Source organism: Ahaetulla prasina, chromosome 1 (genome assembly GCF_028640845.1).
Source record: "Ahaetulla prasina isolate Xishuangbanna chromosome 1, ASM2864084v1, whole genome shotgun sequence".
Taxonomy (NCBI): Eukaryota; Metazoa; Chordata; class Lepidosauria; order Squamata; family Colubridae; genus Ahaetulla; species Ahaetulla prasina.
In genome coordinates this window covers 119,790,702-119,817,541 of record NC_080539.1, presented here as the reverse complement: position 1 = coordinate 119,817,541, position 26,840 = coordinate 119,790,702, and the positions used below count along the sequence as shown (strand labels likewise).

The 26,840-nt window shown below is 35.1% G+C and overlaps 1 protein-coding gene across 5 annotated transcripts in view; it reads left to right on the top strand.

Annotated features, from left to right (window-relative positions):
* PRDM1 (PR/SET domain 1) overlaps positions 1-26,840 on the top strand; it is a 113,595-nt gene that overhangs the window by 61,793 nt on the left and 24,962 nt on the right. The window contains exons 4-5 of one of the 5 annotated variants that reach the window (XM_058174529.1): positions 24,267-24,597; positions 26,046-26,297. The exons of 1 other annotated variant lie outside the window; for it this stretch is intronic. In XM_058174529.1, the coding sequence (XP_058030512.1) occupies positions 26,112-26,297 (186 nt within the window). In that variant the 5' untranslated portion in view covers positions 24,267-24,597; positions 26,046-26,111. Of the gene's footprint in view, positions 1-24,266; positions 24,598-24,622; positions 25,102-26,045; positions 26,298-26,840 lie in introns of those variants that run through there. 3 more of the 5 variants (XM_058174546.1, XM_058174521.1, XM_058174538.1) reach the window with 3 other exon arrangements.

Below are 26,840 nucleotides of genomic sequence, written 5' to 3'. Positions count from 1 at the left end.
TATGCAAAATGGGACATTTTGATGCATCAGAACGGCCCTTTGACAGTTCCATTATAATGAATGTAATGAATTACCTTTAGCAATATTTGTTACAATGTGTCTTTTATCTGAACCAAAAGCTTTAGCAAGGAATATGGAACAGATTTTGTGTGCCTTGTCTCATTTACTCTTCGTTATCTCTCCCTTCCTCCATATGATATCGGAGGCATGAAATTAAAAATTGTACTCTAAATATGCATGATAAATGTTCAGTGTGTTGGGTTGAATAGAATGTCACAAAGGACTTTAAAAACAGCATTTAACTTCTGGCCGGGGACTTGTCCAAAAAGAAAAAGTGTGTGATTGTTTTCCCTCCGGAAGCCATGCCCAGGTGGTGAAAGTTAAGTATTGTTGTTCAGATAAGGTCTGAAAGCATTTTCCTGAATGTCGTCTTTGCCCTTCTGTTAAATGATCTGTATGAATGCAGACCTGCAGACAGACATAGTGCAGGCCTATTGACAGCGTTAGAGATGGAATTATAGGACTTGAGTCCGTGTTTTAAATACAAGTCATTTCACCTCTCTCAGCAGAAGCTGTAACTCACGATACAGTGGCCAGAAATGGCATGAATAAGGAATTGCAACAGCACAATTGCGCTGAGCGTATGTGAAAGGATGTGGTACCCTTGAATTTCTTTCAGTCTAACCTCTGTATGAGCTATGAATAATATGTAGTGGAAAAATGTCACATAGCCTTGGCTTTTAGTACAAATCATCACATATCTTGCTGTTTATTTTTTTGTATTCATTTTGATTCAGCACTACCATACCAAAATGCCTTTTCCACCATTACTATTTTCTTTTAGTGACTTTCACATGAAGAATTGTTTTGCTAAAATAAATGTTTCCTAACACCATTTTCCTTATATCCTAAATAATGATACAAATTTGGTTATTTTGAAATTGAAAAGAATACAAGAATATATTCATCTGCAACCATAGAGAATTTTTGTACAGCTATACCAGTTCTAGGCCCAGCAAAAAATTAGCTTCTTTATAACCCTTTATAATTCTTTTAAGAGCTTAATTTCAGTTTAAATGCTGCCCAAGATAATTTTCTTTCCACCTAGATCTTGATAGATACAGCTTTCCATACTACTCAGAGGCAGACTGAGTGACATATACACACACCTCTGTGACAGAATAAAGAAGGGTTAATATCTCAGGAAAACACTAGAAAGAACTGAATTCCCATTCTCTGTTAGCTTCTAATATCAACCACAGGAGCTAGATATCTGCCTAATGGTAGAAATAGCTTTAATAAAGAGTTCCAGTTTTAGTGACTTGCTATCCATTTGCACATTTGATAACCGTGTAAAATCTGTATTGAAAGTTACCTCAGATTCTCTTTCATCTGTGAAAGTTTTTATAAGTATACTTCAATGGTTCCATTGTTATATAAATTATCTCTTATTTTTGCTTTCTATATGCATCTCTGTTTATAAATACCAGATTAGCTAAAACATTAAAACAGGCAAAAACGATACTCTCAATTGTTTAAAATAATTGCTTTTTTTAAAATATTCTGGGCTATTACTCAATATTATCAACTGGAAATATATTGATGATGATGATGATGTACCAGCAAGCTGTTTTTGACTCCTAACAACCAAATAGATTCTCTACATTGGTGAAGATTATTATGAATGATTATAATATCATGTATGTTATATTTGTTATAATAAAATGAGTTATTAAACCTTAATGCAAGAAGCTGAAAAAAGAGTCTCTTGATTTGGCATTTTTGAGCCTGTGTCTTCAACAATCAAATGCTTGTCTGATGATCCTAATAAGATTTGATTTCCAAAATTCCTTACATTTGTAATTTGTAAGTTCTGTTTTTCACTGGAGCTTGGCTGGATTCCTGCAAACCTTTCAGGTTTATAAACTACAATATCCCGAGTCTCACAGTAAACTTCCAATAGGTGGCTTAATACAACATTATAGGAAGGAAGTTGTTTACTTAAGAAAGTTCAGTGTATCAAATGCCAAAGGGACAAGAATGGAGAAGAGACCTTTCAATTAATAGGCTGTGTGGCCTGATTGAAAAACTGCCCTGTGGCTAACAAAGCTTTGTCTGTAGTATCAGCTTGCTCCTCATCCAGTAGAGCAAATAGAGGGATTCTCTAGTTGGTCATTAATGGCTTCGTCATCGGGTGGGGGGTTGTTCTTAAATGGGGGCTTTGTCTTATCCCTGCTGTTTAAGCCCCCTCCAAGCACTCCTCACCTGTCATATCTGTCATACATTTAATTCATCACGCTCGCTGGTCAAAAGCTACACTGATAGTATCAAAGGGAAAGGAGGGGGTTCTTATAACTTTTAGCGATCAAAGGAGATTACCAAGCAAATAAGATTTTAATGAAGAAGCAGGTTTATAGAAAGACAATTTACAGCATTGTGATTCAGTAATGTCCATATTTTTAAACTCTCCACTTGCATCCCTAATGTTGTAAAATAAAGCTTTTTTTGGTTGAACTTTTATATGTGAAGTGTTTGTTCCTTTTATACCTGACAGTTGCTTAAGAGAGTTATGTGGGTTTTGTTTACTGTTAAAAACACATTTCAAATCCTGGTTTGGAATAAATTAAGCTTGCACTACATAACTACTGAACATGAATTTAATAAGCTAGTGAATATTTAGCTGTTTCTGATGCAAAGTTGACATGTCTTCATGTTTAAATTTTGTTATTATAGATTCAAATTGATATCTGAAACATACTGCAGTGCAGGCCCACAATTGAATGCCAATCTTTAGCAAGTTAATTACTTAACTCGAGCTACCATATCAATTTAATCTTCAACTGCATTTAAAAAAAACTATTGCATCTCTGATGCATACACTAATATTATTTTCTTTCTTTCTTCATTTAACAGCTTAAACATGGACTATTAGCAACAGATGCTGGGGATGTAGATCTGAGTGTTTTAAGCCAGTCCTTAAAAACTTAACAAAAGTCCACTAAAGTTGCGTAGCTATACAAATTTGAGTAAATAAAAAAAAAAACCTCAATTAACTGTAAATGTATTAAACAAAAAAACATAATCTGAGATTCAACAATTATTAATATTACTATTTTCTGTTGCTTATGGATTTTTCAGCAGAAGTACTGTATAGTTTTTTATCTAAGAAATATGATTTTGATAAGAACAATGAGTGATTCAATTACTTGATTGTTGAAAAGAAAGCAAATTGAAGTTAGCACTTATTTTGCATTAAAAGAGAATATTTTTTTATTTAATTATATTTTTGCATCCTGCCTTATTATTTTTACAAATAACTCAAGGCCGTAAATATATCCAGCACATCTTCCTTCTCCTATTTTCTCCATAACCACAATCCTGTGAGGTGAGCAGGGCTAAGAGTGAGTGAAAATTAAGCAGAATTAATACGAAATAACAATTTTAGATTCTGATACACTACAGTCATAATTTAAAATCACCTAAAGCTATGAATCAGGTTTTTCTAAATACCACTACTGTTGACTTATAACTGTGTCGAATGTTTTAAATAGCCTTATTCTAAAGGATTTTTTTAAAATGCAGAATCATGTATATCAGTGTTATTAGAAGTATAGAAAACCTGCTCATCCTCATTAGTTATTTTTTCTTACCATAAATCACATACAAATCACTATTGCATACAGTGCTGCTGAAATATTTCAAACACTAAGTCCATTCTGAAATCCCTAGCAAGACTTCTATAAGCACTTCCCTGATTACTGATATTTTTCTTGTAATGTAGACATAAAATAGGTTTAGAATAATGACATATAATGGCAATGGCAATAGCACTTAGACTTAAATACAGCTTCGTGGTGCTTTACAGCACTCTCTAAGCGGTTTACAGAGTCAGCATATTGCCCACAATTGCAATACTGTATTCTAACCACTGCACCACCACGGCTCATATAATATAATATGATGTAACATATATTAATGCAATAATATTCATTTCAAAAATTAAATCTGGTAGATTGCTGTGACATCCTTATTATACAGCATAAGAATTGTTGATTGATACATTACCATCCTGTATTTTGCACACTATGTTGAGTCAATGCACAACTGTTGGCTGTGATTTTATAATAGGTACTTAAATCAAATTGGCATAATAGTGTTAACAGTTTTGGACCATGTGCAGACAAATGTCCAGCAGCAGCGTTGGCACATCTATAGGTGATAATTTAAATAACGTTTACTAGTAATAAAAGCTATTTTAACCATTCTAACATCCCTTTTTTTCTGCCCAGTATTCCAAGAGTTACAATGGGATAGGCACACCCTCTAACATTCTGAGAACACTAGAACTCTGGCATAATTTACCAACTTGTCAGATATGTTAGATTTTAACTACCACAGTAGTGTTTGTGGCTGATGAAAATTGAAATACAACATATCTGGAGGAAATGAGTTAGTGAAGAATATGGCAAGCTTCCATGTTAAGGCCGTTTTGTAAGCAAAACGAGTTATACCTTAGAACAAAGTAGAAGTTATTGAGAAACCTCCGTTAAGCATTTTGATTTGTCTTCTTGGATAGTTTAATAATACTACAAATCATTCTGGTCATCCTAATGTAATTGCTGTTGCTACCTAGATTATCTTGAGTTTTAGAATTAGTTATCCAAACACTTTAGGACTGCATTACAGGTCTCTCTTTCTCTCATTGCTATCACCAACCTTAAATGTGCTTTCTGAACTGGATCTTACCATTTAGTGACAAATGTAACCAGTTCTATAAATATCTTACTTGTTATAATGGTTATGCTTTAGCTAAAGCGTATCTTATTTCTTTTAGGGACTCCTAGAAGTCAGAATAAACATAAAAAGGATCCATGCACTGAACTGAATTAAATGTCGCTGGTTAAGAGCTCCCCTTTTTAATGCTGTTGAAGCTTTCCTTTATCTTTGTAGATTTCTATTGTAACACCATCTGTTGAACCAAACATCACCCTAGCTTCTCAAATTAAGCTGTCATTGACAGTCCAGAGTGCTGCAAAACCTAATAGTATTTCTTAAGCTATTTTCTTTTTGTAACTTGGCAATAGAAATAGTCAAGAAATTGGAAATGGCATAAGAAGAAGCAGAACACACACTTAAGTCAACAGACGGGGGGGGGAAATCACTAATTGTATAGAGTTAAGTTTATGATACAGCTATTTGGTGACAGTGTTCTTAAGTCTGGGTCAAGAGATTTTACAGATGTTAAAAAATATCTTTAAAATATGTCCCCATAAAATAAAGTGCAGTTAAGCTATCCTGTGTTTTGCTAGTTGTAAAGATTTTTACAGCTTTTTTTTTCAAAAGAAATTAAAACATTGCCTGGAGTGCTTTTTAAATTAAAAAGCATCATGAACATATTTTAAATAGATTATTTAAATTTTCCTTATATGGAATAGTATCGCCATGCCAAAATAGAGAATTCCCAGCTCTTCTTATGAGTTCTATGTTTTTTCTGACAAAACTGTTATTTGATAAAGAAGGGAGGGAGGAGGGATAGGGAGAGAGAAAGAAAGAGAAAAGGAAAGCAAAGCAAAGCAAAAAAAATAAAATCAACCAGACTTTTCTGTGACGCGTGCCAAACACGTGGAAGGCAAATCCTCTAATACGTTCTATTCTTCCAGAATTCCTTGGCTGGTAGCCAAGCTAAATATTTCTGCAGGATAAAAATGTACTGATGTACACAGCCCTCTGAGAGGAGCACTGGCTAGCGCAGAGGGGTTTTCCCAAGAAGAACAGGAGCCAAAGTATGTGTTGTCTTATCTATTTATTTATATTATTGAAAAGGAGCTTTGCAGGATATGATTAGATTAACAGTGAGTCCAGGAGAAAGAGAAAAAACCAACCGAGAAACACGTTTAGCATCACCATTCCTCCTTGTTTCATCTTCTTTTGGGATTTCCTGGCTGGATGCCACCTTGAGTCTATTGAATGTTCTTTAGGTAAATCAATTAAAAGGGTTTTAATATTTGGGCGACTGGAGCACAACATATGGGCCATGATGCTGGTATCGTGTAACGTTCATAGTTAATTAAAATGATTAATAGAGGTGTTATTACTAATTGACAAAACTATAATTGAAAGCAGAGTCGGCTTTTATTTTAGCATAGTGTAATCCTTCTTGATCTCTGAATATTTAAGTAACCATTTCCTAAAACTAATGCATGACAGGAGCCTTGAAAATTAACGTAGAATAATCAATCTTGTTTACCTAAAATACCCAAAATAGGTTTTTAAATAACTGAAAGTAGTGAGTAACATTGTATAGATAGGATATTTTAATGAACTTCATAAACATGTCTGTGGTCTATTTATATCACAGCACTTAATACAGGTAATCCTCGAATTATGACCACAATTGAGCCCAAAATTCCCATTGCTGAGACATTTGTTAAGTGAGTTTTGCCCCATTTACAACATTTGTTAAGTGAATCACTGAAGTTGTTATAAGTTAGTAACATGGTTGCTAAGTGAACCTGGCTTCCCCATTGACTTTGCTTGTTAGAAAATCATAAAAGGTGGATCACATAATCCTGGAACACTGCAACCGTCATAAATATGAGTCAATTTCCAAGTGTTGGGATTTTGATCATGTGACCATGGGGATGCTGCAACGGTCAGTCAATTGTAACTTCTGATGGTCACTAAGTGAACTATTGTAACTCCAGGACAACCTGCATTCACAATACTGAGATTTCTATACCAACTGGTACTAAGCTTGAAACTTGGTAACCACCACTGTTGCATTACTTTCTAACAGCTGAATGGGTGGTTTGGTATCTTGTCTTTTTGAGAAATTTACTAGACTTCTTTCAAACCTTCAGGGAACCAAGATACTACTTAGTTCTCTTGGTGTTCTCCAACCCAGATCTACTAATATAGCCAGTGAGGCTATTACTTCAAGTAGCAAGTGCTGGGGACCAGTCATGGCAGGGGGTCGATTGCTCTCTGGCTATTAGAGGAAAAAGTTGTATAAATCATTCACCTTCTCCTGTTCCCTCCAATCCCTTCCTATAGCCTGTGGTTTCTACTATGGTAGTAAATACTTTTACCTGTGTTGAAGTAAAATTCTATCACCAGTTTTCTTCTATACATGAAAAGGAATAAGAGTACTAGAAGCAGCCATAAATGCTTAGCTAACCTCAGTGTAGAATATCAGCTGATCTAAGCAAGTGCTGTTTGAACATATGCCTATTGACTCTGCCAATTGACTTGGGGCCTCGATGGGTGTGCTTCATGCTGGGGGTGGCTAGTGAATTAAGTGGAAGATCCCACTCTCATCGGCTTGTGTACTGGTTCTTAGTTTTACCCAACTTCTGTTAATTTTAATGTTTCGATTGTTTTTTCTTTTTTTATGGTATTGTAAGCCTTCCAGAGTCACTCGATAGTGAGATGGGTGGTATATAAATTTAATAATTAATTACTTCATGGTTCACAAGCACAAAATCCAGAGAACTATATAGGCATGATTACTTGACCAGCTGAACATTTGACCAATTGTTTTTGACAAATAACCTTCTTTAAACTTCTCAGTATGAACTGGATTCTGGACTATGCAAATCTAAGTATACTCAAGTTTCAAAAACTGCTCAAGGACTCAACTTAGTCATAATAATATTCATTCTATTTTTTCTCTCTGCAACAACCACCCTATGAATTCTGGAAAAAAAAATTTATATTCCATCCTTAATATCAAAGTTTCTAATCTAGAATTGTGAAAATTTGTAGGAAACTGAACTATCATGTTTTGTGCACAGCTATTATATGTATGTTCTGTAGAGGTGACATCCATCAACAAGGCAGATGTTCTTGAATCTGTTCCTGATAAATCAGTTGTTCTTGAATATTATAATAATATAATAATGTTTGCACACAAAAAACGGAGATGATACAGATACACCCTAAGATAGGTATCTCTGGCTTGCCTTCCTCCTCCATACAATACTCTATTTCAATCTTGTAAGCATTTTGTATGATCCAGTCATAGATATCTTAGAAGCTGTATTATGGACTTGTAAACATCTTACATTATGCGCAGAAGCTTAAATCAAACCAATGCCACTTATTTACAGTCCATATTTTCATCTGTACAAACGTAACATTTTTTCAATTTTTTTTTGCAGTAACAAGGCTATCAATGTGGATTTGCAGAACACCAATTGCTATGCATAATGCTAATGTTGTAGCCCTATCAGGATAGCAAATGCTACTGATTTTATGCCATAAATAGATCTCTTTTTATTGAGGCATGTACTGTAACACATAAATTGTTGCCTTTAAAAGGCAACATTGGTAATTTGCTTTGAGTTATGTTGGCATTATTCTTTGGTTCTTTTTTTTAAAAAAAGTTCAGTTGCCTATTTATTTATTTATACAATTTATTGCCCTCCCACCTTATCACAAGGCAACTCTGGGAGGCTTATATAGGTTTGCTTGCACTAGTATTTTTAACATTATTACTCCATGTGAAAAAGAATTCATCCCCTTTTTGTTGGATGACAGTTGCTTACTACTGTACTGGTTCAATATTAGAAAATTTGAAATTGTGCATTTCTTATCAGTGCTAAAATACATTGAGCTTCTTAATGGTATTTTCTCATATGGCATTAATTGCAAACTACCAGATAGTTAATAATTACTCTGTTTGTGTTTGTGTGTGTGTGTAATACTAGTTATGCTTAAATAGAAAGCTAATTCACCTGTTCTTTTCTATTGTAAAATGACAAGATAAAAAAAAAAGAACATGATTAGTCAATTTACACCATTCATATACATAAATATTTGAAAGAATACCTGCAGAATTTTCTTGCAGTAGGATGTAATCGTGCTTTTTCTGTACATGCACAAAAACAATATATATAATATATATGAAAAACATGTCTTTAAAATGGAATGTGATTATTTTCAGGTCAAAAGCTACAAAAAAGTTTACAGGGACCAAGGTAGTCCATTCCATTCTGTTTACTCAGCAACATACAGTAGTTGGCATTTAGGAAGGATTGAAACTTTGTACAGAGTGTCTCAGAAAAACATCCATAATCTTGGAAGGGGAAAGCTAAATGGACTTTGTTCTACTGCGTTAGGGATGGAGGGGATAGGGTGTGTCTTACCTTTGAAATAGTTGTAGCTTAATGGATGCATTTGTCTAGGGTCCTACGATCTCTAGCTTCATATTCATGGTGGACACCAAAATTTGCTAGACTGATTCTCCTTGCATATACTGGATTTTACCTTTCCTAATACCCCAAGCCAATGGCCATTCTTTCTAGGCATTATGGAAGTTGTTACTCAACATCATCACATAAGGAAAGGCAAAGATATAAAATATCTCCACCTAGGAAAGATCAAATACTGGTTTAATAAGTCCAACTGGTAGAGTCAATGTCTCTCAAGAAGAGTGTGCTTTTGGGCGTCACAAAATCAACCCAGAGCAAACCATTGTTATGAAATTAAGTCATGCATCATGTGTTGGCTATGGGGCAAGAAAATACTGTTTCCATTACAGCTAGCAGGTAAACAACAGGATACTCATTATTAAATTGGCTATTTTTATAAAGACTTTTATCAATAGAAATTGGTGGAAGATGATTTAACCCTTCAGAGTACTCTTTGGGGGTCTGGTGCTTCTATAAATAAAAGCTGGTTGTATGGCCTATCTTTTAGATTATAAAATTCAATTTAAAAATAATGCAATTTATTTGGTGGGGGTCAGCAAACAGTCCTGGAATTTTAAAAGTATTCTGTGTGTGCATCACACAAGTATGGTTGTCTTTGTATGGGAGCAGCTAATCCATTCATAAAATAACTGCAGTAATGACTGTGACCATTGTCCAGAACACAAATTAGGGAGGAAGTTTCCTATTATTTTCTCTTTAGGATTTCTTTTCTGCTTTCCAGCTTACCTTTGCTTTTTATTCAAGCTTGTTTTTCCCAAGAACATGAACACCCTTGACTACAATGTATTCTGTTTTATTTTGTTAAAAAACGTGTGTACACTTCAAAATAATTATGCTTATAGTATGAGATATTTCCACTCTATTCTTGAGCTCGGTGTGCTTAATAAAGCAGAAGCAGGATGGATGTCCTTTCTATGACCACCTGTTGGACATTCAGGATGGAAGAAGGCTTGTTTTATTTGCTTAGTTTCCCTTTCTCCCAACAAATTATTTTCAGGAAAGACCGAAAAAAGTGCTGACTGTCTTTTGAGAGGGTTTGTCTAAAGCCCATGAAGAAAAAACACTTATTTTTATTAGCATAAATGAAAATAAATTTTGCCTATAAAACTAAACAAAAAGGAACTATTTATTGTATTGTGCAAATACAAGCAAATGTGTTCCATGTTGGTTTCTTTGAATCCAAATATATTTGCTCTGATCAGTTTGATACTTATGCAACAACAGAGACATCAAGTTTCTGCTGTTGTAATAAATTCTCGGGAAAGGGCATTTGGCTGAAATACATTATCATCATTATTATTTATTTAAATTTATTATAACTGTCCACTCCTACAGACTCTGGACAGCTTACAAATAGAAATGCAACATGATAAAAAGAACAGTTTAAAACATACAAACCTACAGGCACTAAAACAAACAATAACAAATCAAACCTAACACATCAACCACAGCTCCATTACCAATCAAGGTCAGGTCTTAAGTGCTTTCCAAAACCCAAGAAGGGCAGTTGCCATCCATATTTCTGGAGGGATGCCGTTCCAGAGGGTAGGGGCCACTACAGAGAAGGCATGCTTTCTTAGTCACACAACATTACAATATTTAATAGAAAGAACCTGGAGCATACCCATTCTGCCAGGCAGAAACAATTGGAGATGGGCAGTCCGTCAGCTATCCAGGCCCTATGCCATAAAGGAATTTACATGTAATGACCAGTACCTTTAAATGTACCTGGAGTCCTACTAACTAATAAAATTTGTATAACAGTGCTGATACATGGCATTCCATGAGGTGCCCTTTACTGCTAGCCCTGTTGCATTTTGTATCACCTAGAGTTTCTGGGTTGTCTTCGAAGCAAGCCCGCTATAGAATGCATTGTAATAATCCAGTTGTGAGGTGACCAAGGCTCGAGAATCTGTCTGAAGGGTTTCCTGCTTGAGAAAGAGGTGCAACTAGTGTCTAGATGATTGTGTGCAAAAGGCTCTCCAGGCCACAGCTGCCACCCACAGATTAGAAGACAGATCAAATCAAGAAAGACCCTCAAACTGCAAAATCAGTCTAGAATGATGAAGTGCTGTCACAACTCCAGCTATGGAACTGTCTCTGAGAGAGTAGTTCCAACATATTTAGGTATATAAATTAGTCCAAAAGTAATATTTTTGTATGAACCAGTATGAACCAGTGTGAATATTTTCTTAGGTCTTTTTAAATTAAATGTACTTGTCATTACATTTTTAAATGCAATTGCCATTTAATATCACAACTGAATCCATTGAGTAGCAAAACTGTAGTCCAAATTTGATTCTATCAATTTATTTCTCTTTCTTTTTCCATTAGACGTATTTTAGAATACTATTGATTTAAGAAATGGTGTTTAACTTTTTAAAATATATTTTTATATTAACTAAAAATCAGACATCTTTTTAATGCTGAAAGATTAAAAAAAAAAACACCCCTGTGTTTGAATGTTACCTTGTTTAGATAATACAAGATTAAATCAGATGGTGGTGGTGGGTAATGTCTTTAATTTTCCTTTTTTTTTTTTTTTGCTTATTTTTCAAAGGTCAGTCAGAATTATCACCCACCAGCAACCTAAGCAGAGTTGATTTTGTTAATTGCTCCTGTTAAGCCTAATTACAGAATGGGGAGGCGTGGAAGGAAAGGAGAGGGAGGAGGGAACTCTTCCAGGGAGAAATTCTAAAATCCAAGTCACATTGTAGGCTGAGTTAGATGAGAGTTGGAGTGAGAAGTAGAAAGCATGTGTGTTGTGTGCTCTTGTATGCCCAAGTGTGTGTTGGGGGCAGGCTCATGGTGCACGGAGACTTATGGAAGATACACCTATGGACTAAAAACTAGTGATCTGTGAATGAAGACTGGAAGCCTATGCTCTATGGCTAATCTAAGGTACTGCTAAACATCTCAAACATTACTTTTACATTTTATGCATCAAATAATTGTCTTCACATATGCACCTTAAACATGATTCTGACATTTCGCTGTCACTTAGTTTAAGGAGTTAAAATACTTTGCTTATGTCTTTCAATTATTTTGACAGCCCTTATTTGCCATGTATTTTGTGGCACTGTTTATTGTAGATAGTTTAGGTAACTTACTAAAATGGAAATGTTTGCAAACATAAAAACGTTTTTTTTAAAAAAAACACTTATTTTCTATTTGATTTTACACTGATAAATTCATAGTCCATCATTATACAAGACCAGGTAGCTTTGCATTATTTAAGATAGTATTAAAATATTTTCCTGTGATGAGATTATCAGGTTAAAATTGCGCAACAGAGGTGGAAACTTGTAGGCGTTCCATTGTATGTTTATGTTTGGAAGATTTTGTTATCTGGAGATAAAAATGAAAAGCATTTTTTATCTTTGCTTAATTGTTTTTTTTCTGTGTCGTGTTTAGCTCACAGTGCTTTAAAGGGATATGCAGTGGAGAAAATACTACTGTGCTGAAAATACTACAGTGCTGTGACAAATGAATGTATGGGTGGCACAACTGAGACAGTTTCATGAATGGTTTTTCCTGGGGTAGTTCAAGATATTGCTGAGTAAATGTGTTTACTCCACCCTCCCCATTGTCAGTATTTATATTAGTTAATGTCTTGCACCAGATAATTCTGCTTCCTGAGTCCATCTTTTAGCTAACTCCTTTCCTTCCCTTTGACAAATGGTTTGAGTTTTGTCACAGTTTTATCAGCTGGGCCCCTGCTGGGTGCTGTTTGTTTTGGCTTTTATCATGGAAAGTAAATTATTTGCAATATTCCAACTTGCAGTTGGCAGGTCCAATTTAGTATAAATTGTCTTGTAGTCTTTTCTTTGCAAAGCCCAATTGTTATCCTAAATGAAAACAACAGATTGGGGGCATTCTTTATAGCAAGCTGTTCTCTCTGCTCATTGAAAAGCACGTGGCAGCTCAATATGCTGAAATACAAGATGAGTTATCATTTACAGAATCTTTATTGGCAGTCTCCTTTTTTTAAAAAAATACTTTGTATGTGTTGCATCATAGTGCCTAGTTGGGAAGGGATTTGAAAGGCTATACTATACAAGAAAAATTGGAACTGTAAAAATTTGGATCTCAAATGCGATTCTAGTAAGCTGTTTTTAAAAGCAGCACTTGAAACAAATGGGAAATCAGTAGAACATTAGAAGTGTTGGTTCCTATCAGACAGGCAGTCTGACTCGCGAAACAAGCAAACAAAGCTAGGGAAAAATTAACTGGAGATCAAATAAATCATTTAGTCTGCTCAATTTAGTGACTATGTTCTAAAGAAGTCCATGATTCTTGCATCCGTGATTTTAAAAAAAAATGAAAATATCACAAATATGTGGAATGAAATTACACATGTCTGAAAATAAAGGATTATCTTGCTGGTTTCTCATACTGTCATAAGAGTATAAAAGCCATATTGCAATTCTAATAAGTAGGAAAATGACCCTGGTGTGAAATTTACAGTAGTAATATGCTTACACACATAATTTGATAGTTTTTTCCTAGCAGAAAGCATTGCTACCATTCTTTTCTGTTTTCCTCTGCTGCCAACCCAAATATTCTGAAATTATTCATCAAGAATTAAAAAATCTGTTCTGCATCTAGAATACACAGATAGGTTATTCTCCTCCCTCCGTATATTAACCGATGTAAATAGTTACTACTGTTGTGAAAGCTATATGTAAGTAGTTGCACAGGTTTTGATTTGCTGACTTGCACATAACACAACTCAAGAACTACTCCAATTGAATTATTTTTAAAAGAAAAGTATGATGTAAAATAATTAACATGAATGTGTTTGGTATTCCAGTGTATATAGCTTATCAGGAGGAAAAATCATGTACTCAGAACTTATGTAGCTTTCTTTGAAATGCAGTGAGACTGTGAAGAATAATGAGATTGCTCAAATGAATGTGTCTGTCTATGTCAAGTGATGCATACCATGCCATTTTAGCATCTTCTTTTCATATAATAATTCGACTTCTCACAGAGTATCACATGGCTTTTTGAATATTGAGTAATTTAACAATTAAAAAAGGATAATTGAATTTGATAACCTGCAGCTTGCTGATCATTGTTTATTGTTTGGAGCTCAAGAAATATTGATCAACAAAAAATGCATTTTGATGCTTTCTCTTTTTCCTTTATTCTAATTTTCCATAATGGTTCAGAGAAAGAGAAGGGGAAAACATAGATCCAGATGGGAATAAAACAGGTCCTGAAAAGACCACAAGAGGAACTAGGTCAGGTACTTTGGAGATTAAAGAAGCATGGCTCATCCCTGTGTACAGGAGGCAGGGACAAGGAGCACATAATTACATGGAATTAGAACAGCAACAAGTAGTTCAGTTTTATCAGCTTTAATTGTCTATTGTCAGGACAGAGCTTCTCTTGTCGATCAGGCTGCTGCCAATGCTTTAATACCTTTAATGGACTCTCCATTGTGGGATTATCACTTTCATGAAGCTTGGTCTTTCTTCAAAAGTTATTGATTCTGGAAATAAAAAAGAACAAACCAGTTTTAGCTTCAGGTGTTTCCAAAACGGTCCATGCTGCTCTTTGATTTATTGTCTTCCTAAGGAAGCAGTTTTTTTAAAAAACCTCTAGGGTACTTTCTATCAGCAGCTGGTATCCCTTGAATGGAACCGAGAAAAAACTATTTGAACATTAACCACCTTCTTCCATAAACCCTGTTGGGAAACAATAGCTTGTTGATACAGCCTGTTGATAAAGTCAGGGTGTATAGTTATAAGAATGGGGAGGAAGAATCTCTTGGCTCACATTCTTTTGTAAAGGTTTCATGGAACTAACATTTTATAGGGTTCAGGAAAGAGGAGAAGGTGTGAGCTATTTAAGGAGACTAGAGGACTCTTTAGACTTGTAATTTCTGTAATTGGAAAAGGATATGGCCATCACTGATAGGTTTGCAAGTGAGGATACCTCCAAAATGGCAGATTATTTACCTATAATGTAAATGTAAAGTGAAGGATTTTCTGTGTAGCCTAGATAAGTTTCATTTGGTTTCAAGTTAATAATCACATTTTAGACTAAGCAATATGTACAAGTAGAATTCAGTTTGGATTCTGTTTGGAATTCAGTTTGGAAACTGTTTTGATAATTTTCAAGAGGCATGCCTGCACTTTGAAAACAAGAAAAGGGACTGCAATAAACCTTCCTGTCAAGGTCACCTTTTATTTTTCTCTCAAGATTACCTCCTATTCTCAAAATAGAATGCAGCCACTCCTCTTCAATCACCAGTTTATTTCTAGGTCTGAAAAGTTTTAACTTCTGTTTCACACATTCTAAATTTAATGCAAAACCCAGAAAATATATGAAAATCAATGAATTAGACGTGTAACTGAGTTATGCTTCAGTTAGAAAGTTGCTTGCCTTGTGCTGTGGACTATTAGAAGCAGAATTTGTCATTAATGATGTTAATGAAGAACGAATAGAATAGAATAGAATAGAATAGAATAGAATAGAATAGAATAGAATAGAATAGAATAGAATAGAATAGAAATTTTTATTGGCCAAGTGTGTTTGGACACACAAGGAATTTGTCTTGGTGCATACACTCTCAGTGTAGAACATTTTAGCTTGCTTTGGAGAAATGCAGTTCCTCAAATCATCCTGGAAAAGATTTTAGTTTCATATATTTTATTTGTTTGTTTGTTTTTTCCCATTTCTGGACCACCAATCTCCCTTAAAGAGAGACTTATATATAATTTAGACCAGAGAAGACAGCTAGTAGTACATCTTCAGATCCATTAAAAAGGTCTGAATTTTCATGTATAGCTGATAGTTTAAAAGAGCAAATTTGAATGCCAACTGTTACCACTACACCAAAGAGAGTTAAATTTTGGTGTAATAAAAAAATGCTCATATGCCTCATTCTGTTAGGTAACATAATTGCTTTAAGAGCAAGTGATCACCAACCAGAGCCACCTAAAATAATGAATTGTCTTTTTGGTTAGACTGGAATGTTACACCCATTGGTATATCAGGAAATATTGAACTCAGCAAAATTTCTGAATAGATGTGTGCATGCTGGCATTCCTAACTAATGTTTCTCTAACATCTTTAACATCAGATGTTTTAAAAAACCCATAAGAGTATGGATGGAAGACAATTTACACATATAGAATTGATGTTCAAACTTCAGTACATAGCAATGGCATAATTAAATATGGCATAAAGACCTTATTGGATTTATTAATTAATTACGTTTAAAAACAGCAAGCATGGCATCAATACCATGAGATCTAGAAGTGTTGCCGATACATTTGCAGTTATTGTTCCAATTTTAAAGGTAGGCAATCTAATAATCTAGTATGCTCTATAAGTAAAGATAGAAGCACCTAGAAAATCTTGGCCAGTTAAAAAAGGCATAGAAGGCTCAGATCTAGTTAATACTTGGAGGGGAGATTGTTAAGAAATCTAGAACTCCATATTAAACTGTAAAGTTGAAAAAATATCCTGGAAGAATTTAATAGCAAAACAAATTGCTGCCAAGAAAATTGTGTAGATTGATCCATGTAAACATGTGAGTCCAGCTACACAGAACAGCATCTAATTTTAATAAACGTTTAGAAAATTAATTGAGAAGCCTTCTAGCTAGGAAGCTTACCAAAGTTTTAGAGCTTTTAAAACATGAATTTGGAACTTGTTTTTAATTTTTAATTTTATTTTTATTCTAGAGATAATTTAACACATTTTGGAGTATTTATGTTATCAAGATTATTGATAACACAAGATTTACTTTGGAATCCACAGGGTAATTTTTCCAAAATTTGTAGAATTTTTCAGAGACAGTATTGCATAAGAAAAATTCAAATAATTGCATCTTCTCTTATATACTCCTTTTCTCTGCTGATTTTATATTGATAAAAAGTCTTATATTTATTTTTTTATTTTTATTTATTTAATTTTGTCATAACAATATACACAAGCATCACACAAAAAGATTATATAATATATAATATATATATGAGGAGAAACAAGGAAGTATAAGCATATATATATATATGAAAAGAAACAATAGGACAGGAACGGTAGGCACGTTTGTGCTCTTATGCACGCCCCTTAATGTTCTCTTAGGAATGGGGTGAGGTCAATAGTAGATAGTTTTTGGTTAAAGCTTTTGGGGTTATGAGAAGAGACCACAGTCAGGTAATGCATTCCAAGCACAGATAACTCTGTTACAAAAGTCGTATTTTCTGCAATCCAAATTGGAGCAATTGACATTAAGTTTAAATCTATTGGTAGCTCTTGTATTATTGCAGTTCAAGCTGAAGTAGTCTTTAACAGGAAGGACATTACGACATTATACTGATAAAAAGCCTTCTCAGACTTTTAGTAATTAATAAAACATTTTCCCTTCATAAGATTTGTTTCTTTAACTATAAAAGATGACTTCATAACTTAGAATGGTTCTCTGAACGTACAGCATAGAGCCGGAACCAGGTCTAAAGAGAAGAATGGGAAAACAAAAGGTTTTCTTCTTTCTATTGATGTGGTCAATTTGTTCCTAGCCTTGTTTGTATAAAGAACAGAGAATATGAAAAAAAACCTGCTTTAGTTTCTGATCTATATTAATGCTCCTTCAGCATCTTCAAGATCATCTGTTGAAGTCATTGTGCTGTTCTGCCTGATCACTCTTGGGGGGGGGGGGCGGAATAGCCTTCAAGCAGTGGCATGCAGGAGAGGAAAGGCAGTTTCAGTGACTTTTGAAGCTGGAGTAACATTCGTTTACTGCTGAGCTTCAGTAGCATGAGCTGACAGCATCAAAGGAAGTGAAGTGGTGAGGGTGAAGACAGAGTTTATGACATCAGCACAGTTTTGAGCCATTCATGATTTGCTGTTGGGCTAGAAGCTACTGCAAAGAGAAAGAGAGAAGGTATTGTCTGAGAAATGCTGACTAATTGCGGTTTTCTCTGAACAGAAAAGGAACAATAAAAGTATGATTAAAAAGTGTGTTTTCTGAAATGAACACCAATGAGTTTGCAAATTCCAGATGGTATGAGTAAAAACAACAAACTGCCAGTCAAATAATATATTTCTAAATATTAATATGGGGGGGAAGCAAGAATGACAAATTATGTGGAACACCCAAGAAGTCAAAAGATACCTTAATATATAAACAATATAAATGAGTCTTATTTCTTTTCATAATTCAATATACATATTATGGGTCTGTACATATGTAATACACTGTAATATACTCTACATTATATGCCATGCTGAATAAGACTTTATGAAGCAGTAACATATTTTGGATAAATATTATTAGAACCAGGCCCAGATCAACATAATTTGCTGTCAAAAACAAATAGCAGTTTACTACCTATAGAAGTCAAAATGTGTAGTAGGCACTCAAATCATGTTGGGACTTAAGGCATTAAATTCCTCATACAAAATAGAATAATTAAGGACTATTTAGGGCTAGGTTCAACTCTAGCAACACTGAATGGCTCTGTATTTAAATATTTCTGCTTTCTTGGATTTACCATCTTTAATTTGGGTAGGACTGCACTCCCCCAAATAAAAGTAGCATATAATTTGAAGGTCTTCCTGGATTCTTGGCTCCTGTCCTGTGAGAAGTAGCAATCATAGCCAGGCAGGCCTTTTCCAGATATATTTGTGTGCCATCTATGATGCTTCCTGGATCAGTTAGCCATTTTGCAATTATTCATGCTCTAGACACGTCCTCCCAATTCTGCAGTGTGTTCTACATTGGACTACACTTGGCGGATCAGAACTTATTTTTTTTTTTTTGTTTACATTTATACCCCGCCCTTCTCCGAAGACTCAGGGCGGCTTACAATGTATAGGGCAATAGTCTCATTCTATTTGTATATATTTACAAAGTCAACTTATTGCCCCCCCAACAATCTGGTCTAAAATGCAGTAGTGTAAGTCCCAACATTGATACTACTACATTTTGCATATGTAATTCCTCTATTCTGCAAGTTGCACTGGTTACCAGTTATGGATACAGTTCAAAGTACAAATGGTCCTCATTTAATGACCATTTGTTCAGCAACTTCCACCTCTCACAATACTAGACAACACAGTATCAACAGTAGAAACCTTCAAATTTCTAGGTTCTACCATATCGGAAGATCTAAAATGGATAGCTAACATCAAAAACATCATCAAAAAAGGACAACAAAAAATGTTCTTTCTGTGCCAACTCAGAAAGCTCAAACTTCCCAAGGAGCTGCTGATCCAGTTCTACAGAGGAATTATTGAGTCTGTCATCTGCATCTCTATAACTGTCTGGTTTGGTTCTGCAACCCAACAAGACAGACACAGACTTCAGAGGATAATTAGAACTGCAGAAAAAACAATTGCTACCAACCTGCCTTCCATTGAGGACCTGTATACTGCACGAATCAAAAAGAGGTCTGTGAAAATATTTTCAGATTCCTCACATCCTGGACATAAACTTTTTCAACTCCTACCCTCAAAACGAAGCTATAGAGTACTGCACACAGAACAACTAGACACAAGAACAGTTTTTTCCCGAACGCTATCACTCCGCTAAACAAATAGTTCCCTCAACACTGTCAAACTATTTACTAAATCTGCACTACTATTAATCTCATCATTCCCATTACCAATCTCTCTCCACTTATGACAGTATGACTAACTTTGCTGCTTGTATCCTTGCGATTTATACTGATATTGTTTCCTGATTGCTTATTTGTAGCCTATGACTATCATTAAGTGTTGTATCATTAAGTGTTAAATTTGTATCCTATGACTATCATTAAGTGTTGTAAGTGTTGTACTTTGATGAAGGTATCTTTTCTTTTATGTACACTGAAAGCATATGCAGCAAGACAAATTCCTTATGTGTCCAATCATACTTGGCCAATAAAAAATTCTATTCTATTCTATTCTATTCTATTCTATTCTATTCTATTCTATTCTATTCTATTCTATTCTATTCTATCTGTTAAAATTTAGGATAGGCTGAACAGTAGTTACAACTGGATCTTGAATTTATGGCTGTTGTAACATCCCATAGTCCCCTGATCACAATTTGTGACCTTCCTTGCTAGCTTTTCACAAGCAATGTCAATGGGGAAACCAGCAGGAAGTTGTCATGTGAAATCCTTGCTTAACAACCCTGGTGGTCCTTGTTTAATAACATCAACCAGGACTGCCAGAACTATTGTCACTAAGTAGTGTAATCACATGGTTTTTTTGGCTTACCACCATATTGCGCAATGATCTAGTTTCCTGTTAGTGTTGTTAAATGAGGACTATTTTTATTGAGTTACTTCTGGAAACAATTCAATTATTGAAGATATTTAATTGTTCCATATAAATACTTTCATGAATTAGGACCTGGGTACTGATGAAATCAATTCCCCAGCTACTCCTGTCTATTCAGTAAGATCTGGCAAAATTGATTTATTGGAGGTGCCTTCTGTAAAGCAATGTCATTTTGTGGGAATTAGGAAATAAACTTCTCTATTACTACACCTGCTTCACGGGCCAACATTCCCCCCCCGCAGCCCATGTGGTTCTGCCCCGTTATGCTTTTGGCTTTTGCAACAACCTGGCTCTTTAAACAAGCCCTCCAGCAGAGTAGATTGTGATCCATTCCATGGACTGATAAATTTCATTTATTTAGAGGGCTTATGTGTTGCTCCATCAAACTAATGCATTATCTGAAAAAGTAGTCCCAACCATCAAGGCTTGATGGAATAACCAAGTTTTCACTATTTTTTTCAAAACTAGAAGGAAACTTTAGTTTTCTCTCTTCTCCTCTAGAATATTCTCCTATTCTAGAGGAGGAGAGCTGCAGCTGAAAAGATCTGTTTCCATGTCCCATGTAGATGGCAGTCTCTAATTGAGGAGAGGCATTGAGGGCCGGCCTGCCAAAATGTAGCAAATTTATATTATTTGGGGGAAATTTTGAGTTACTAGGTCTTGTTTTATTTTCCCAATATGCAGAGAGTTTACAATTTATTATTGTATTACTGTTTTTTAACCTTACTTGGATTGCTTTCCCAATTAAGGCAGTAGGCAAATGGAATATTTTTTATTTAATTATGCTGTTTTTCATAGTATCCAATATTGCTAAGGGAAACACTAGCCCTGATTAGAATACTTAATTGCCTCTGCAATGTGTCATGCTGTTCTTAAAGCCACCATGTCCTTTTTTTTTCAGCATCTAAATTTTATTTAACGCTAAGATGAGCATTCCAAAGGGCTGGAAGAAAAGGTCTTATAAGATTTGCCCATTTCTCTGTTTTTGTCATGATTTGAAACCTTCCCTACCATTTGGGTTTACCCCGCTGTTTGAGATCACATCCTTCTAACATTCTAAGTATAGTCAGAGACAATTTCTTAATCTTTTTCAAGTTTCATTACAATCCCAACATTTCTCTTATTGTTCTCATTTTTTGGAATCTATCCTGCAAATTCTAAATTAAGCATCGACACAGATTAATGGCAACCATGTATAATAACCCATTCTTATTTTTATTTGCTTATTTACCCTACACCAAGATATACCCAAAGAGAAAGAACCCAGTTCAGCTGAAGGAAGTAGCAAGAGGGAAAGAAAAGCTGAAGTAAAATCATAAGCACAGTTGCAGTTCCATGATTTTCACTAAGCGACTACTTTATTTAACAACCAAATTGCCAGAACCATTTGTGGTTGCTGAATGAAGAATATCTGTATTATTCTTTAATATACTCTGTATAATAAAGTGAGTCAGGTTATTCATGTTAGAAGGAACATGTGTGGGTTGGGAAGCATAGCTATTTCCTACACCAAGGCAGTTTCAGATTATACTGTTTCATTGAGATCTGTAATGCTTCCATGGGAAGTCATATTGGCCACACATGATCCATACCTGTTAGTAGAGCAGTATGCAGAAATAGCCCTCTTGACCATTATATTTATTATGGTAATATGGAAGAGGAATTATCTGTAGCTTCTGTTTGGTTTATCCAGTTTTCACACATCCACATACTTTGGAGTATAGTAGTCCTCAACTTATGACCACAGTTGAGCCCCAAATTTATGTTGCTAAGTGAAAGATTTGTTAAGTGAGTTTTGCCCCATTTTATGACTTGTCTTGTCACATTTGTTAACTGAACCACTGAAGTTGTGAAGTTAGTAACACGGTTGTTAAGTGAATCTGGTTTCACTTAAATCTGGTTGACTTTGTTTGTCAGAAGTTTGCAAAAGGTCATCACATGACCCCATGGCAACTATCATAAATATGAATCAGTTGTCAAGCATCCAAATATAAATCACATGACCATGGGGATGCTGCAATGGTCGAAAGTGTGAAAAATGGTCATAAGTCATTTTTTTCAGTGCTGCTATAACTCCAAATGGTTACTAAATGAACTGTTGAGGTGTTAATATGACCACTACTTGTAGTTACAGGAAGGTAGTAAGGCACAAGTTATCTCATATATAGAAGCTTCAGTTTATATTTCAATGCAAAATACTGAGTTAGTAACAATCTTCTGATTCATCATCAATTATCAAAAGCAAGGTGCCCATATTTTGTTTTGAATGTTTATTTCTATTGCATATTCTATAATTTGCATAACTTCTGTAAATTCTTTTTTTGACTTATCAAGTACTTGTCTGATACTATGTCTTAGTAATACCCAGTGATCTGTGAATATTTGATCAGAATATGTCAGAGGTCTTTACACAAATAAATGCTACTCTCTGTACTATGTCATCTAGACCAGGGGTCTCCAGCCTTGGCAATTTTAAGCCTCTTCTGGGAGTTGAAGTCCGCCAGGATTAAAGTTGCCAAGGTTGGAGACCCCTGATCTAGACAAACTAATAATCCCGTTCATCTTCAGAACTTCAAGGACTTCAAGAAATCTGCAATATGGCCTGTATGTTAGAACAAAATCAGAGATTGGTTCCCTGAATAATAAAAATCCTCACATATACACTCACTTGTATTTTTAAAACAAGTCAAAACAGGTTCCTTCCTACGCAAGAGGAAAGGCAGAGTAAAATAAACATGTCTGAAGATGCAAGGTAAAAAGGAAAAGTAGGAGACTTGTCCTTTGTTGAACCGGCTTGGTATTTTTGATACTATGTGTGACTGTGCATAGAGCTATGCGACCTCACAATTGTTGTGAGCTGAAGGATTCCAGACTGAAGGGCCAGGACCACTAAAGGAAGTTATGCATCTGGTTTGTTTGGTAATGAGAAATAGGAATGCAAGGTTTAATGTACTTCATAATAGACAAACAGGACATTGTATGCCATCATCACAGGATGTCCTTCCTTCAAGGCAGCACATTAATATGGAAAGAAGGAAAAGAAATGGCAAGAACACATGCCTGTGTAATTATTACACACAAATACTTATTTCATTAGTGACACGCTCTTTAAGTGATTGTGTCTATTACAAATTTTAATAATGCAGATTTTCTTTCTGGACTACGTTAGCATTTGAACTACTCTCTACAAAAACACCTGCAGGGCAATGCTGTGTTGTTTCTTCTTTAACTGATGCTATTTTAAAATAGTACAAAGGTAAGGCTGCAGCCCTGTGCTCACTTTCCCTTGAGTAAAAGTTCTATCAATCTTAATAAGGGATGTAAAAGAAGAGGGGGGGGGCTATGTATGTTGTATAGAAAATTTGGGTATTGTTTTTAATTTAAAAGCTTATAACAGATCAAATTGCATAACAGCAATTTTTTTTGCGCTTTTGTACATCTGTTATAAAGTCATCAACATAAATTTAATTGAGTTTTTGATGTTCCTGGAAAGTTTAGTTTAGACACAGAAGTAAGGAATAGAGAAATAATGTTCTCTTTTACATCTAATTCTTCATACTGGGTTCCTACACAGTGTATAACCACCTTATATTATTTTTCACCATCAAATATTTCCCCTTCCCTTGGAAGATAATTCCAGTGCCACCAGCCTATTAATCAGCTTACGTGTTAATTGGAAAATCTGCATTGCTGTGATTTTCAGAAAGGAAAAATTCCTTCTGACTGACTTGGATAATCAGGTGTAGCCCCACCCCCTTCTCTTGACAGCTCTGAGTGTAAATCAGAAATGACTGGCTCATTGGAAACTTGTAGCAGGGAGGAGAAAGGAAGAGTCTGTTTCGCTGGTAGAGACTGAAACAGTCAGCCCTCCAGTCTTTCAAAGAAGTTAAAGCCTAAGAACAGCAGCACCTGTGACGGGGAGAGAAAACTCGTGAGCAAGAGACCAGCCCAAGCAACAAGAGTTAAATCTCGAGGCATGAGTCAGTCTTACTTCCACGGGCCAAGTGGAAGGCAGAGGAAATGTTTACTCTTTAGATATGTGTGAGACTTACCTGAAACGCCAGGCTGCCAGCTGGAAGTATTTGTGGACTGTACCTTGGTAAGCAACTTTTTTTCAGATCGCTTGAGAGGGTTTTTTGAATGATACCTAGCGAGAAGTACAGTGACAATGGCAAGCGTGGTTTTTTTTTCTTGAAAGTGCTCTTTCTAAGGTGCCTTAAAGTTCAAGGGATCTTTGTTTTTATGATGATTAATTCTTTCACTGCTACTAGCAACTGTCAGTTGAGTTTCACTATTACTTCGCTCTCCTAGCGTGTAAAGTGTGAAGCTTTTTTTCATACGGTGCTAGAATCTCTGGAATCGGTCCTATCAGCATTTATCTGAAGAACTATTAAACCTGCCAGAGTTGAATTCTGTGAGAAAATACAGAATGAAGCAGGTTTTGGGGTTTTTTGCCTTTTTCAAAATATTTCTTTGAATTGGGAATATGACCTACTTGATCTCAGTCCAGAGGATTAGTAGTATAATTCTGGAGCTTCTCTATTTTTCTTATGGAAAAGCTATAGTCTAATCCATTGTCTTTTTACTTGGGGGAAACAGAATGGTAAGTTAACTTGCTTTAATATGTAAATTAGTTTGCTATTTCTACTATAGGGATAGTTGTAAAGCTGAATGTTACAATTGTACTGTTATAAATCAGTAATAATATATTCTATAATAATACTAGTTTCCTGTGTTTAAAGTGTGATAATTTTTCTAAAGAAAGACAAACAATACTTTATGCAATAATAATATCCAAACATTGTAAGGTAGTTCTTTAATATTGTACCAGTACCATAGATGTGGAACTGAGATGAAAGACAATATCTTGTCTCTGAATTTTGTGACTGTGTAGCCACTATTTGAAATAGAAGCATTTTGGTCCATCTTGTAAGCCATGAATTATTTTCAGTGTAGTTCAGTTTTGTTTTACACACTTTTTAGAATATGTAAGAATATGCTAATTGAGTAGTATTTCTAGTTACTTTGGATTGTTTCTGGAGTGATAGCGACAGGATGCAGCCTTCTTCTGATTTCTACACCAGAGGATAAGAGGAAGTCAATACAGGGTAGGGAGGGGGGGTGTTGTTTTTAAAAGTTGTTCATATGTTGGAAGTTGTGGGAAAGTTCAGTCTTCCTCATTTGGAAAAAGCAAGCCAGGTTCCGCTCTTCCAGCCTGCACTTTCCATTTTTAGCTCTTTCAGACGCAGACAGCAGTTCCTTCCTTTTCCTTTCCTTGTTTATGACACTTTCTTAGTGCAGTTTTCCAACAAGCTGTATTGTGCACAAGTTTTTGGCTTTCAATCTGAAAGAGATGTGGACGGTTTTTCCTTTCCTCCCACTAGCTTTAGCTATTGAACATGGTATGTCAAGGAAGTCAACCCCAAAATGGAACTTTTAGTTGTCCTGCTCATGTCCTCAGTGTGTTCCCAGACAACTATTTAGATCTATTTGCCAGCAGTACTAAAAAGAGAATGACAAATATGTATATATATATGTTTTTTCCAGGCTGCCGCACAGTGTAGCCCATATATTGTGAATTCCAAGGGACAGAGCAAAGGGACAATATTGATAATGAAAATGGACATGAAGGATGCTGATATGACTCTATGGACAGAAGCTGAATTTGAAGACAAGTGTACCTACATTGTAAATGATCATCCGACAGAACCCAGCTCTGCAGAAGGTTGCACCATAACTCAGGCCGAATCATCTTTGCCAAGGAACTTGATTTTCAAATATGCAGGAAATTGCAAAGAGGTAAGAACAAGTTTACCAGGAATGATTACAACAACCTGAAATGCCCTTTTGATTTCTCTTTATTTTTGAAATAGGCATTACCAATTTTTCTTTTCTTAAAGCACAGAAAAGGCTTGAAGAAATCTCTCCCTTTTAAATATCATTGTAACCATTCCTATTTTACTGCATCAAAAAGAAGGAACACTTCCCGACCTGTATTGCTATATATCCTACATGTGCTGATGTATATATGGAATTTGCGTGTAAGATGTGGTTTAGCAGACTAGCGACAATTCCAAACTTGTATCCCTGACTAGTTTAGAATTAGTTGTTTTGCATAGTCATAAAAAAGATACATCTGTGAAACAGAGGATATTGCTTATAAGTGACCCTTTTGTTCTGAAACAATAAAATTATATCAGATCAGTGAAATCATTTAAATACCCTGTGTCTAAATGACTTGTTTATCTAGGACAGGAACTTTGTTGGTAGCTGGACATACAGGTATATTTTAGTCCATGTCTCTGGAGTGGGTGCATTCTTTGTTGTTGTTTCAGAAGGGCA